Source organism: Misgurnus anguillicaudatus, chromosome 24 (assembly GCF_027580225.2).
Source record: "Misgurnus anguillicaudatus chromosome 24, ASM2758022v2, whole genome shotgun sequence".
Taxonomy (NCBI): domain Eukaryota; kingdom Metazoa; phylum Chordata; class Actinopteri; order Cypriniformes; family Cobitidae; genus Misgurnus; species Misgurnus anguillicaudatus.
The window spans coordinates 24,636,099-24,650,015 of NC_073360.2; the positions used below are offsets into that span (position 1 = coordinate 24,636,099).

General features: G+C 36.0%; 1 protein-coding gene across 1 annotated transcript; it reads left to right on the forward strand.

The window, feature by feature from the left end:
• Positions 1-433: 433 nt before the first annotated feature.
• Positions 434-10,715, forward strand: gucy2f (guanylate cyclase 2F, retinal). The gene is made up of 19 exons (XM_073863031.1): positions 434-1,121; positions 1,371-2,171; positions 2,364-2,665; positions 2,776-3,130; positions 3,361-3,445; positions 3,538-3,634; positions 3,727-3,855; positions 3,947-4,027; positions 4,118-4,294; positions 4,853-5,009; positions 5,099-5,248; positions 5,435-5,583; positions 7,579-7,742; positions 8,058-8,250; positions 8,323-8,497; positions 8,772-8,870; positions 8,949-9,043; positions 9,136-9,221; positions 9,807-10,715. Exons 2-19 carry the CDS (start codon positions 1,427-1,429, stop codon positions 9,889-9,891), a joined length of 3,324 nt encoding a protein of 1,107 aa, XP_073719132.1. The 5' UTR covers positions 434-1,121; positions 1,371-1,426; the 3' UTR covers positions 9,892-10,715.
• The last annotated feature ends 3,202 nt before the right edge of the window (positions 10,716-13,917 follow it).

The window sequence follows — 13,917 nt, forward strand, 5'->3', positions numbered from 1 at the left end:
GCTCGACCTTAAATAAGTTAAACTTGCTTCTTTAATCTTTTTATTCCTTACGCCTTTAATCTGAGAAATAATTTGTATTAATATGAAAATGGCACGTTTTGATTGATATTTAAATGTGTAAATTATAGTTTTTGTGTTTGGTATAAATTAAAACAAATAAAAAATTATGATGTGGAGTGAATTCAGGTAAATGAGGGCACTTTATTGAGATGACTGTAAAAACTGTTTCCCTAAATTCACCTTAAAACGTAATTGTTATTAAAATGATAAAAATGTAGACTATTTAGAAATAAACATTGCCAATGTGACGTTACATTTTAATTTTTTTATTTATTATTTGGTTGTTGTTGTTTTTTTTTTACATCGGATTGTTACAGCAGTGTCATGTGCAACAGCTCACCATAATGCGCATTAACTATATTTTATATTGCTTTCATTTATCTTAAAAAAAAATGATTGCATGACAACCTCAGTGAGTAAAGGTGGATCTGAAGCGTTAACGCATGTCTGCAATCCTCTTATTTTGTCCCTGACCAAGTATGGATTAGATTCATCCGCGGGTCACTTTCAAAGGACTCTGATTGAATAGAGAAAGATCTAGGCCTGTGGATATTTTTGAGAAGATTATACAAATATTTAACTTTTTTGTTTTATCACGTTATCATTTAATTATATTGAAACTTTTCAAAGAAAACCAGGAACTGTGATATAACGGGAATAAGATGAACACTGAACTCTTTAGGATACAATATAGAGTACAATAATTTTCCAAACAGTGAAGTTGGAGATGTTGTTGATGATGAGGTGTGAATTGTGAAGACGCAGAAAGATAACGCTGGATTGATGACTGCAGACATTACGCTGCTCTCCAGGGTGCTGAAGTTGAAGTCTCTCAGCTCCACTGACGAGCATCATCAAACTGTTGTTTGTGAATATCGGATTCACTCACATTTATTTGTGCTACCACAGAACGATTGATGTCAAATAAACATCGTGAAAGATGCAAATGTAACTCTTTCAAGGATTTTACGCGCAGCCAGTTAAACCACTTTACGAAAGATACGCACTGGAGGAAATATGTGGAAATGTTTTTATGCATCCAGTGACAGAAAAAAATAATGGTAAGTTCAATGTAAATGTAATTTTATTTTTATTAATATGTTTTAGTGTGCTTACTGGTACACTATGCATGATTACTAAAATGCACATTTTAAATATTGAATTTCCAGTGCTTGGAAACCTTGCTTAAATAACTTATTAAGTTATGATAATTTGTGTTATATAACAACAATGTAAATGAATGACTTTCTCTTAATAGAAGGTCAAGATAAAATCTTTTTGAGATTTCCAGTTGTCCCATTCTTTTTCAGTTTCCAGGTGTCCCCTTGTAACATCCATCTCTCATAACGGCTCCTAAAGGAAGACAATGCAACATATTCACCTCCCATTCGGAGGTTCTGTATGGGAGTTATTGAGTTACCATTGTTGCCCCATCCTCAGAAACAGACACAGCCTCTCAACCCTCCCATTTTACAGCATTCAACTATGGATTATTCTTGGCATTTTGTCAGTTCCATGCTGTGTTCAGTGTCAGATTTTCAAAGTGGGAGTCTTAGGGCCTTGGAACTGTGACCCTTATTTCGCAAAAGCACTACCTGCTGTAGCATCTAGACTGGCCGTTGGTCGCATCAACGAGGATTTCAGTTTAGACCTGGGCTGTACGATGGACTTTGTCATCCTTCAAGAGCCATGCGAAACATCGAAAGCATTGACTTCATTCGTACAATATGAGAACATAGCGGATGCATTTGTAGGCCCTACAAATCCAGGATACTGCAACGCAGCATCTCTTATGGCCAAGAATTGGGACAAAGCTATATTTTCATGGGCCTGCATTAACTACGAGTTAGACCGGGTCGAGGGCTACCCAACATTTGCACGTACTTTACCATCTCCAACCCGGGTGCTATATAATGTTCTCAAGTATTTCAGATGGGCTAACGTGGCCGTTGTGTCTTCTAATGAGGATATATGGATTGACACTGCCACCAAAGTGGCCAATGCCCTCAGAAACCAAAGGCTTCCTGTTGGCATTGTTACGTCCATAGGGAATAACGATACCATGATGGAGAACACATTGTTGAGCATCCAAAACGCAGGACAGATTAAAGGTAAAGTGTCTTGGGGAAGAATTTTTGCAGTGTCCATATAAACATACATTTACATAATTTATACTGAATTTAATGTATCCATTATTGTAAATTTAGTGTATGTGGGTATTGCATTGTTTTCACTGTATAGCCTTAATGATATTTTTAAATATAATACAACATAAACATTTTGAGCATTCACGTGTGTTTCAGTGATCATTATGTGCATGCACTCAGTGCTCATTGGAGGTGAGCAACAAGCATCTTTTCTGATGAAGGCGTATGATATGGGGCTGACAAATGGACGCTATGTGTTCTTACCATACGACACTCTCCTGTACAGCCTGCCGTACACCAACACCACCTATTTCCCATTACAAAACAACACCAAACTACGCAAAGCCTATGATGCTGTTCTCACCATTACCGTTGAGTCGGAGTTGATGTCGTTCAATGAAGCGTTCAATATGACCAAAATGCTTGGAGAACTAACAGTGTCTCAGGAGCCACAACAGGTGTGGAGAGTAATGCACCTGCAATTTGCATGAAATGTACCCAGAACCTGGACATACAATTCTCTCCATTGAGCTTTTATAGAAAACATTAATTAAGTTCTACGTTTCAGGTCTCTCCACTTTTTGGTACCATCTACAACAGTTTGTACCTCATTGCCAAGTCCATGCACAATGCCAGAAGAGCAGGTAAGTGGCTGTCTGGGAGCAACTTGGCCTTCTTCACAAAGAACATCACGTTCACTGGGTTCAACCAGAACATCCGTGTTGACGCCCAAGGAAACGGGCAGACCAGCTATGTTATTTTGGACACTGATGGGTGGGGAGCTCAGCTTTATCGCAGCTTTCAAGTGGACCTGACTTCAGACATAGTCCTGTTTGCCGGCACGTCCATACATTTCCCTGGAGGATCCCCGCCGCCTTCAGATTCTAGCTGCTGGTTTGACCCCAAAACTATCTGCACAGGAGGTACAACAAGTTTACACAAAATCTATATTTATATATATATTTAAAACAAAAAACCAACATAATGAAACTGTATTGTAATTGACTCTTGCATCTCCATAAGAGACCTGGATCTTTGGCTGCCTGCTGAAGTGCATAATGAATGTGTATAAAAATGATAGTTTAGTCTAATGCACAATAATAATTGCATAAAGCATGTATTTGCTTGCTAAATATTTTGTTTTGTGTTCTAGGTGTGGAAATAATATATGTCGTCATAGCTTTTGTCATTGTATTAACTTTAGTTCTCGGTTCTGTTGGCCTAACTTTGTTCGTAAGGTATCTGCTCTTTCCTTCATTTGATCCGTTTTTATTTTATGTGGCATTTATAACAAATGTGAGTTATGTGTGCTATTAAATGTTCTTTATAGGAGGCGAATCCAACAAATCCAGCTGATTAAAGGACCCAACCGAATCTTGCTTACACTTGATGACCTAACCTTCATCAACCCTCAACTGAGCAAGAGGGTCTGCTTCTATCCATCTGCCTTCTTGTGCATGCCTTAAAAAGTTAAACATGTTATACCTTCATTTATTAACGTATCATCACTTTCTCACAGAAAATCACACTTGAGGATCTAAGTGATTCAAAAAGTTACATTGATGAGAAAAGCACGGGGGGTCGCTCTCGGTCTATCAACAGTATGGCAACAGCAACACATGAAACTTCAAATGTGGCCGTCTATGAGGTGACCTTGCGTGTCATATAATATAATATAAGTTGTTGAACACATCATGGTTTCAACTTGCTGCAGTTGTAATTCATTTGAATTCCTGCAGGGGGATTGGGTTTGGCTTAAAAAATTTAGGGAGGGACATTTCAAGGAGGTCAAACAAAGCACCACTAAGATATTTACCAAGGTATTACTGCACATTTACAATACAATTTAAACCCTATGAGGAACTCTGTGTAATGTTTCAGTTACAGATCCTGTCCTTTTATATTCTCAGATGAAGGACCTACGAAATGAAAATGTGAATCCGTTTTTGGGGTTCTTCACCGATTGTGAGATGTTTGCCATCGTCACTGAACACTGTTCTCGGGGAAGTCTACATGATCTTCTTCGCAATGAAGACGTCAAACTGGACTGGATGTTTAAATCTTCATTAGTTTTGGATCTTATTAAGGTAGTTTATATGGCTGGTGGTTATTTAAAGCTATTGATACTACTGGGATCTCCATCAACACAAAAAGATAATTTTTAAAGGGGACATTTCATAAAACTCTGACTTTTTCCATATTTAAGTGCTATAATTGGGTCTCTAGTGCTTCTATCAACTTAGAAAATGCGTAAAAGAACAACTCAGTATCTAAGTTTTGGTAAACCATTCTCTGCAAGCATGTGAAAAAATAGGTATTTGAAATCTGGATCCCTTTGTGATGTCAGAAGGGGATAATACTGCCTCTTAATCTAACCACAGCACTTCCATTTAGTGCAGAGATCAACTCATTTGCATTTTTAAAGACACGCTTAAAAATGACACATTTTGCTCACACCTACAAAGTGGCGATTTGAACATGTTATAAAAATTATCTATATGGTATTTTAAGCTAAAACTTCACAAACATACTCAAATATTTATTTTACATTGTTAAAAAGTCTTGTAAAATGTTGAGTTATTTCTACAGTATGTGTTTGTCGATGCTGACATGATAACCAGATGGTTCTGGTTCTCATCCTATAGGGCATGAAATATCTTCACCACAGGGATTTCCCTCATGGGCACTTGAAATCTCGTAACTGTGTGGTAGATGGACGCTTCGTCCTAAAGATCACCGATTATGGTTACAATGAGATCCTTGAGACGCAGAAGGCTCCAAAAGAAAATCCACCACCAGAGGGTAATTGCATCCTTTAAAAAATCTTCTAGTTAAACTGCATATCTTTCATTTATTATTAATATTATTAAAAATCACTTTTTGTCCATCAGATCTCTTCTGGACAGCCCCTGAACTTCTTAGAGATCTTGAAAATCCACGAAAAGGAACGTATAAAGGAGATGTGTATAGCTTTTCGATAATACTTCAAGAAGTCGTTGTCAGAGGAGGACCCTACTGCATGCTCGGATTGTCTCCTGAAGGTTGGTTGTATGTTTTTATGTGGACCAATACCCAGAACACCTTGCAAGTCAATAGCATAACTATATAGCAAAACAATGTTCATCCCTCCTTTTATTTATACTTTGCTAACCATAAATTACTTGGTACTGGTATTATCAGTGAATTATGACAATGAACTATTTGAGGCATGTTTATTCCATTAACAGAAATAATAAGGAAGGTGAAGAAACCTCCACCTATGTGCAGGCCTACTGTAGCTCCAGATCAAGCTCCACTGGAATGCATTCAGCTGATGAAACAGTGCTGGGGTGAACAACCTGACCGAAGACCTTCATTTGATGAGATATTTGATCAGGTGGGCTTTCAGTGCTTTGGTTTACACTGTACTCTTTTCCATAAAGCATTTTCTATAGCTTATAAAAGTACATCTAAGATGGATTCTAGATCAGTGTTTCTCAACCAGGGGGGCTTTAACAGATTTTCAAGGGAAGATGACTTAAAATAATTCAAAATAAAAAAACATTAAAATAAGATAAAACATCCCCAAATCAATATTTCTTACTGTTTGTTTATTTTTGTAATTAATATACATCTACATAATCAACCAAGCTCTAGGACAGGGGTCTCCAACCTTTTTGTGAGCAAAGGAATACCACAATGGATAAAACAATCTGGAGGGCTACTTTTTATATATAGTCTACTCAAAAAGTTTTTGTTTTACCTGTTGATTTTATTTAATTTTACGTGTTGATATGTTTTTTTCATTATTTAAAATGTTAACATACATAAAAGAAGCCAAGCTAAAATAAAATATTGTAATAAATAAATATTATAATTGAGACTCTTAGTAGAATGTGCTTTGGCGGGCAACTCGCAGACTACAGCAACTTGGGCAACCATATAGGATATACTATTGGGTAGAAATAGACTGAGTGTGGGGGGCTTTAAATATTGCTTTGAGTAATAGGGGGAAATGAAAAGGGTTGAGAATAACTGTTCAAGATGTATTGCAACATATCCATCATAATATATGTTGCAACCTAGTGGCAAATAGGCGAAAGTGCAAATATGACTGAATGAAACCTAAAATGGCTGACAGTACATGTAAGGACATTCCAAACACTTTTGTTATGTTTTTGTTAACTCCTTCTATAAAAAAAAAAAACCTATCAGAAAATAGAGATTGATGGCAAACTGTAAGATTCAAGGAAAAATATAGCTGATATAATTTTCAAATATTGTTTTATTTCAGTATACTCTCAGCAAAACTGTGACGTACCCTTAAAAAAGTACCCAAATACTGCACATTGGTACCTCTAATTGGTACCAAAGGTATAAATATCTTTACCTAAATTGTATATTAGGACGTTTATAAGGGGTACTGACACCTTTTTTTTGTGGGGTTAATTTGCATACTGATACAAATGAACCTTGAATGCATTCGCTTTGGATGCCAAATTCATGTCCACTAAGTTGGATATTAGGCATTTCTGACAAAAAATAGCCTACTATATTAAGCTTGCTTTACTGTGTTAAATGTACTAAAAGTACAGTAAAGATGTAAAAGCATGTTATGCAAGGCCAGAGTAGGACTCATTTTCAAGCCGGAATTTTCATGCCTTAGATTGTCCCACTTTAGTTCATGTTCTCTGCAGCCGTGCAAATCATTGTATTTTTCAAATATATCATTTCCAATGTAGTGCAAATACAGTAGCCTAGACAATTATAATTTTTTTGCCATAATCAGCCCTAGCATAAGTTTTTTTTTTTATATTATTTATATTATTCTATTTAAGTTATTAAAACTACTGAAAGGGAACAAATGTGTTTTTGTTTCTCCTATATTTCTATTTTTAAAAAATCTTGACTCTCTTAAGATTACCTGTTGGGTTGATAAAGTTTGGAAACCCCTGATATACAATACACAAGCAAGACTTATCAAATATGCACGGGAAACCGATGGAAAAACAAAAATCGTTATCTTAATTTTTTTAAACTTAGATATTGGGAAGGCCGTTCGTATCAAATCATGCATCTAGACGCGCGGTAAGCACACTCAAATATAGAGGCGTCTAAAACAAAACTCGTGTTCACAGGGGAAGGTTTTGAAAAGCAGAAGAAAACATGACCTGACATACATTTTTAAACCTCACAAATTACGCAAATGGGGCTGGATAAGTGCTGGCAGCCTAAGGACAGCAACCTTCTTCAACCCAGTGGCATGACAACACCGGCCCTTGTGGCCTATGGCCAATCTGGGCCTGATGTGATGCGTTTTAAAACACAAGAAGAAATGAGATCTTAATTGTTTCACATTTAATAATAATGCTTTTCATGTTTCTGTACTCAGTTCAAACTCATCAACAAGGGCAAAAAGACCAATATCATTGACTCAATGCTGCGTATGTTGGAGCAGTATTCCTCAAATCTGGAGGATCTGATTAGGGAAAGAACGGAGGAGCTGGAGGTGGAGAAGCAGAGGACCGAGAAGCTTCTAGCTGAAATGCTTCCTCCGTGAGTTCATACACATACTCGTTACTTTAATGTTTAACATCACTTGTAGCTTCATTTTTATCCATCTGTCAATTTCTATTGCCTTTTAAAGGATGTTAAAGGAGAACTCTTATCATCCAATCTTCATGTAGGTTTAAGACCAAAGCTGTGATTGGTTGATAGGAATGATGTATAAGAACCATAATCATGGCATACAGGTGTCACCTCATAAGAATGTTTTGCAGCAATGTTGGCTTCCGATTTTTAAGGAATGCATGTAGATGACGTGTTATTGCATGTTGCTGCTATGGTATATAAAACTAATTTATTTGGCAGTTCTGTGGCAGAAGCTTTGAAAACCGGTGTCTCCGTCGAGCCAGAATATTTTGATCAGGTCACCATCTACTTCAGTGACATTGTGGGCTTCACCACCATCTCATCCCTTAGCGATCCAATCGAGGTTGTTGACCTGCTTAATGATCTGTATACTCTATTTGACGCTGTGCTGGGAAACCATGATGTCTACAAGGTACGCTTGAATGTCTTAATTAAAACACTGTACAGATTTCTATGAGAAACTATTTTATCCTCTTCATTATAGGTCGAAACAATTGGAGATGCCTACATGGTGGCCTCTGGGCTGCCGAAGAGGAACGGCAACAAACATGCGGCAGAGATTGCAAACATGTCCTTGAACATTCTCAGCTCGGTGGGATCCTTCAAGATGCGGCACATGCCGGAAGTACCGGTCAGGATACGGATCGGCGTTCATTCCGGTAATCATTTACTCAGCTGTTATCATCTGATGACGTTATCAAACAAAGCCCTTTATCATGTTTATGTAAATCCTTTTCCAAGTCTGTTATTCAGAGTCAAGACTTCAAAGATTTATAAATGTATTCAAAATGTATGGATTGGAAAAAAGCAACGGCCAAATGCATTAATGTAAATTAAAACAGGTTTTTTACTTAATATTGTGTTACTTTGTGAATACCCATAGCAATTTTGAAGTCTAAATGATGTAATGCATCATGTCTTTATTTTTATCAGGGTCATGTGTTGCTGGGGTCGTGGGTTTAACTATGCCTAGATACTGCCTTTTTGGAGATACAGTCAACACCGCCTCTCGTATGGAATCTACAGGGTTGCGTATGTTCATGTCTCTGTTTTTGTGCTCTGATGTAATGAGAAGATCTGTCAATGAATTTATGGTAGTTTTTCCTTCAGCTTACAGAATTCATGTGAACATTAGTACAGTGAACATTCTTCGGTCATTGAACGATGGGTACAAAATAGAAGTTAGAGGAAAGACTGAGCTGAAGGTACCTACATGAATCCTTGCTTTATGGATAATAACAATCCGACATTTAATTAAATGGACTGATTTACTGTTATATTTTGTTTGTGTTTTTAGGGTAAAGGTATAGAAGAAACTTACTGGCTTGTTGGAAAATCAAATTTCACAAAGCCTTTGCCAAAACCACCAGAGATGAAACCAGGGTGAGATTTGCATAATACGTGTCATTTTTGTTGTGCAGTTTAACTGATGTATTAAAACACAAACAATACCGTCATTTTATAATATTGCACTTTATTTTAAAGGATCAAGTACTATTTTAAAATGTTATATAAGATCACCAGTTAAGTTGTACTTTTAGATTAATTCTCATTGCTTAGATTAATTCTCTATGTACATATGAATGGGATCCATTATTTATGTATTGGGATAATTGGATTTATGCATCAGGGAAGACAACCATGGTTTGAGTCCTGAGGACATTGAGGATTACAAGAAAAGGAAAGCTGAGAAAAAAGCATAGCCACATGCAAGGAGGTAGCAGGTTGCATATTGTGTTGTTTTTAGGTGTATTTTGTGTGGTTGTGCGGTGGTGTTTTTCATGCATTGTGTTGTGCTTGGTGCTTTTCCAAATTTTTTTGTGCATATGCACATGTACTGTATGCATATGTTTGTGCATACGTTTGAACACGCATGGCTTCCTTTCTTTTTGCATTGGTAAAAGTTAAAAATAATTTATACATTTTTTTCATACAATTGTATTACTTTTTAAAACAATTCTCTTTCAGAGATAACTGGAAAGACATGGTGACAGAGGAAATCAAGTCAATATTTCGCAAGGCCAACAGGCAGGTGGACAAGCCCAAAATTTGAGAAGCTAAAAGGAGGATGACCAAGAAGGAAAACCACACAAAGGACATTACAAGCATGTGTGTATCGCTGCAGCTTACTTGCAGACTTCTTTAATGAGATTGTTGGCGTCTGTATAATCCGACTCTGCCCAGCACAGCAGAAACAACAGCGCTAATGAAATAGCAGCTAAGGAACGGGTTGTCAGTGAAAGTGTCATTTTTTCCCAGGGTCCGAATCTGTCCCACCTGCTCTGTTTCGGTTACAATGAAGTGGCCCTGTGTGCATCCGATACCGAAGGTGTTTTTACATTTTGTGTTTTTCACACGTTTTACTTAATGATGTTTTTTAAATTGATTTATTTTGATCTAGTCTTACCAAAAAGCAAGATAGTGACATAATCAGATTTGGGTTAATGGACATCTGTTGCAAAGACCAAATGCAATATTCTAGTGATGTGAAGGCTAAATTGACTAAAGCTGGTTGATTTGCAAGCAATAACTAAAGTGAGCCTGTTGTAAATTATTGTTTGATAAAGTGGACTGAAATATGTGACTATTTATGCTGAATCTGATAAGTTGCTATTTTGCAAATTGAAATGCAGTAATTCTGTGAATTCTATAGATTTGTGCAAAATATATTTATATATGCAGAAGTATCCTTTATTTTAGTTGTAGCTTGCTATAATATAGATTTACATCACAAATTAAAACTTGATATCTGCTTTTCCTGGACATAATATATTTTTATTTTCAGTATCTTTGTTTGTTAAATGGTCCTATCTGTCTCAAATAAAGCACATATGTTGTGTTTAAATGGGATTATATTAAACATGTAAGCTGTGTTTACATCTGACTGCCTTACATAAGTTGTTCAAAATAATAAACAACTCACAATTTTTGCATTTTAAGTTAAGCAAACGTATTAATTGAAAGCACAGACATATAAATGACAGAATGGTAACAATATTTATTTTTTTACTATCTCATTTCCCCCCAATATTGATAGCATTTGCATGACAGTACACTATAATTTCTTTCAACCCAGCGTTGGGTAAAAAAGGGGCAAACCCAACTTATTCAGTAACTTAAACTTATGCTAACCCATTGTTGGGTCAAATATAATCTCTTTCTGGGTAAATTTAACCTAACGGCTGGGCTCAACCCTTTTTGACCCAGCGCTGGGTTGAAAATAACTGTACATTTTCCAAAAGTGCATTTACAGTATGTTTAAAGCTGCACTGGCATACTTTGGGATTTGCATTACATTACAAATGCAATTAGTATTTGACCACAAAACCATTCACACCTGTGCTATACACAGTTAAATAATGCTGGGTTGTTTCTACACATTCTGGACAAACACAACCACTGGTTTAAATTACCTAGAAAACATCCATATTTGGCACAACCGTGAGTTAAAACAACCCAGCATTTTGTGTGGGGTGTAACATTGATGACTTGAGACTGAATTATCAAAAGCACCAAGTATAAACGTCCAATGACTTATGGACTTAAAATATACAGGCTACCCCACCGAAGCAACAGTTATCATTCTTAGTTATACAAAATGCAGCTTAAAGAGCACCTATTGTTCGATTCATGCTTTTACATTTCCTTTGGTGTGTAAGTGTGATTTAGTCAGTGTTGGGTAAGGCATTACAAGTAACGTGCATTTCGTAATAGTATTACTTTTTTGAAGTAACAAGTAAAGTAACGCATTACTTTTTAAATTTACACATTCATATTTGTTACTTTTTTACTTTAATTTGACAAAAAAATATATATGTACTGAATTAAACTAAACGTAGTCACATTATGCACTCTATGCGTACACGGCTGTGTGGGAACAGTTTGAGTCAGAAAGGCAGGCCAGAGATCAACATTTTTGTGATGAAATATGCAATTTCTGAATGCAGAACTTTTCAGTCATAGTTTACTTGAGATTGGTGATGTAGAGAAGACCGACATTATCATAATTCGTCCCGCTTCGGACTCAAAGCCTGTAAAGGCCTTATGGATAGTGCAATGTATCACTTGTGTATTTGTGTGTGTAAAAATGTCTTCTGTATTGTTCTTGTAAAGTTACGGAATGGACAGAGTCCAAAACAAAATTCCCTTTTGGGGACAATAAAGTATAAAGTAAGTAAGTAAGTTAACTCCTGTTAGCAACCAAAACTTTTAAACATGGTAAGGAGCGTCACATTTCCGGCTGATGTCAGATATATTCAGACCAATCACAACTTACACAAAATAACATTGTTTTTTAGCAATGAAATAGGTGCACTTTAATGTTTTCTAATAGGTTAAATGCAACAAAATTGGTTTGTTATTATAGTAAAATGTGACATTGTCAATGAGAGCAATAATGTGATGCTTTGTAAAAAAAACTGAAGTAAATCATTGACTTTGTTGTTACCACAAGATGGCACTATTATAAAGGTTTTGCACTTAGTGCAGTCTTACGGTAAGCAATCATACTACAGTAAATGCAGTATTCTATTAATACTCTTTCATTTCCGAATTTCAAATTATGTGTAGCCTATGTTTTCATGCTGGATTATCCTGACAAGGTTTCGGCCCTGATCAGTTGTCCTGACAAATCTCATATCTGCTCATTGACTGTGTTTTGTTCCCCTCTTCTGATTTTCCCATCACCATGTGAGCCCTTGACTCCAGCCTCTAATCCCTCCATTGTATACGTCGACAAAGCTCATTGGCCCATACGGAGCAACCAGGGCCGCATTAAGAGCTCACTGGGCCCCGGGGCTATGAGTTACTGCAGGCCCCCCCACCACTTTAGGTCACCAACTACAGAGAGAAAACATTTTTCTAAAACACTGCTGAAGTTGTTTTACATAAATATAATCTAGAAAAATTCTGAATAACAGTTGCACAAAAAAAGCTGTTAGATTTACACTAACCTGTAAACATGACTTGCTAATAGCGAATATAGGGGTGGGCGATGAGCTAAATGTTATATCATGAGTCATTTTATCTAACAATAATGATATACTTCACAGTCAAGTTATATTACTTTTAATAAGAATTTTATCATATGGAAATTTAATGCCACTAACATTTCTAAATTCTTTTGACCAATTTCCATATCACAAAAAATAATAGTCACTTAAGAAAAAAATCTCAAGCTTACTGATGACAAGAGTCACAAATAACAATAGAACAAAGGCACACAAGAAATCGACCTGCTTGAAAAACTTAAAGAACTGAATAATATTATATTGTATAAAGTAATCAAATATACAGTACATATCTTTCACTATAAATTCAACATTCATTCTTATTTATTTTACAAAAGTGATTCAGTCAATGGCAGTAAATGACTTTATTTCTGATGTTTGATTTATTTATTAATATTTATTTAATGTTTATTTGACAGGGACAAATGCACAAAACATTGCTTTATAAAAAATACAAAGTAGATTCCATGCATACAGGTTTATAGCCAAGACTAATTTGCAACCTCTGTCCCTGGTTAGGCTTGTAAAGTTAAAACAGAGATTACAGAGTATTGAAGCACAAATTTATAACTATTAAAATATACATAATAAATACATCAAATACATCAAATAAGATGTGGGCTTAAATAGATGTAGTAGTATAAAACAGAATCTAAACAAATTTATACATTTGAGTTGTAGCCTGTATAATCAGCGTTCACAAAGTTGTTTCAGTTTTAGCCATTGCTTTAAATGTGTATTAAAAACCTTGAGTCCTTTCAGTGTTTTAATTTCTGATGGTAAAGCATTCCACCATTTTATGCCTCTTACTAAAAGTGATGTCTGACCAAATGTTGTTCTACGTTTTGCGACTATACAGTGCGGCACGGCTACAAGCAACCACAGAGTCAGCTGTCTTGTCAATCAAATATTGACGCGTGAGCGCTCTTTTGCTGTTAAAGCAACACCAAAGAGGTTTTTTTTACCTTAAAATAACGTTTCCAAAAAAGTTTCAGTGGTTCATCCACACAAAACAGGGTGAATGGCACTTTCACATTCGCTTTGCAGCCCTCTATCGGCCAAAACCGCAC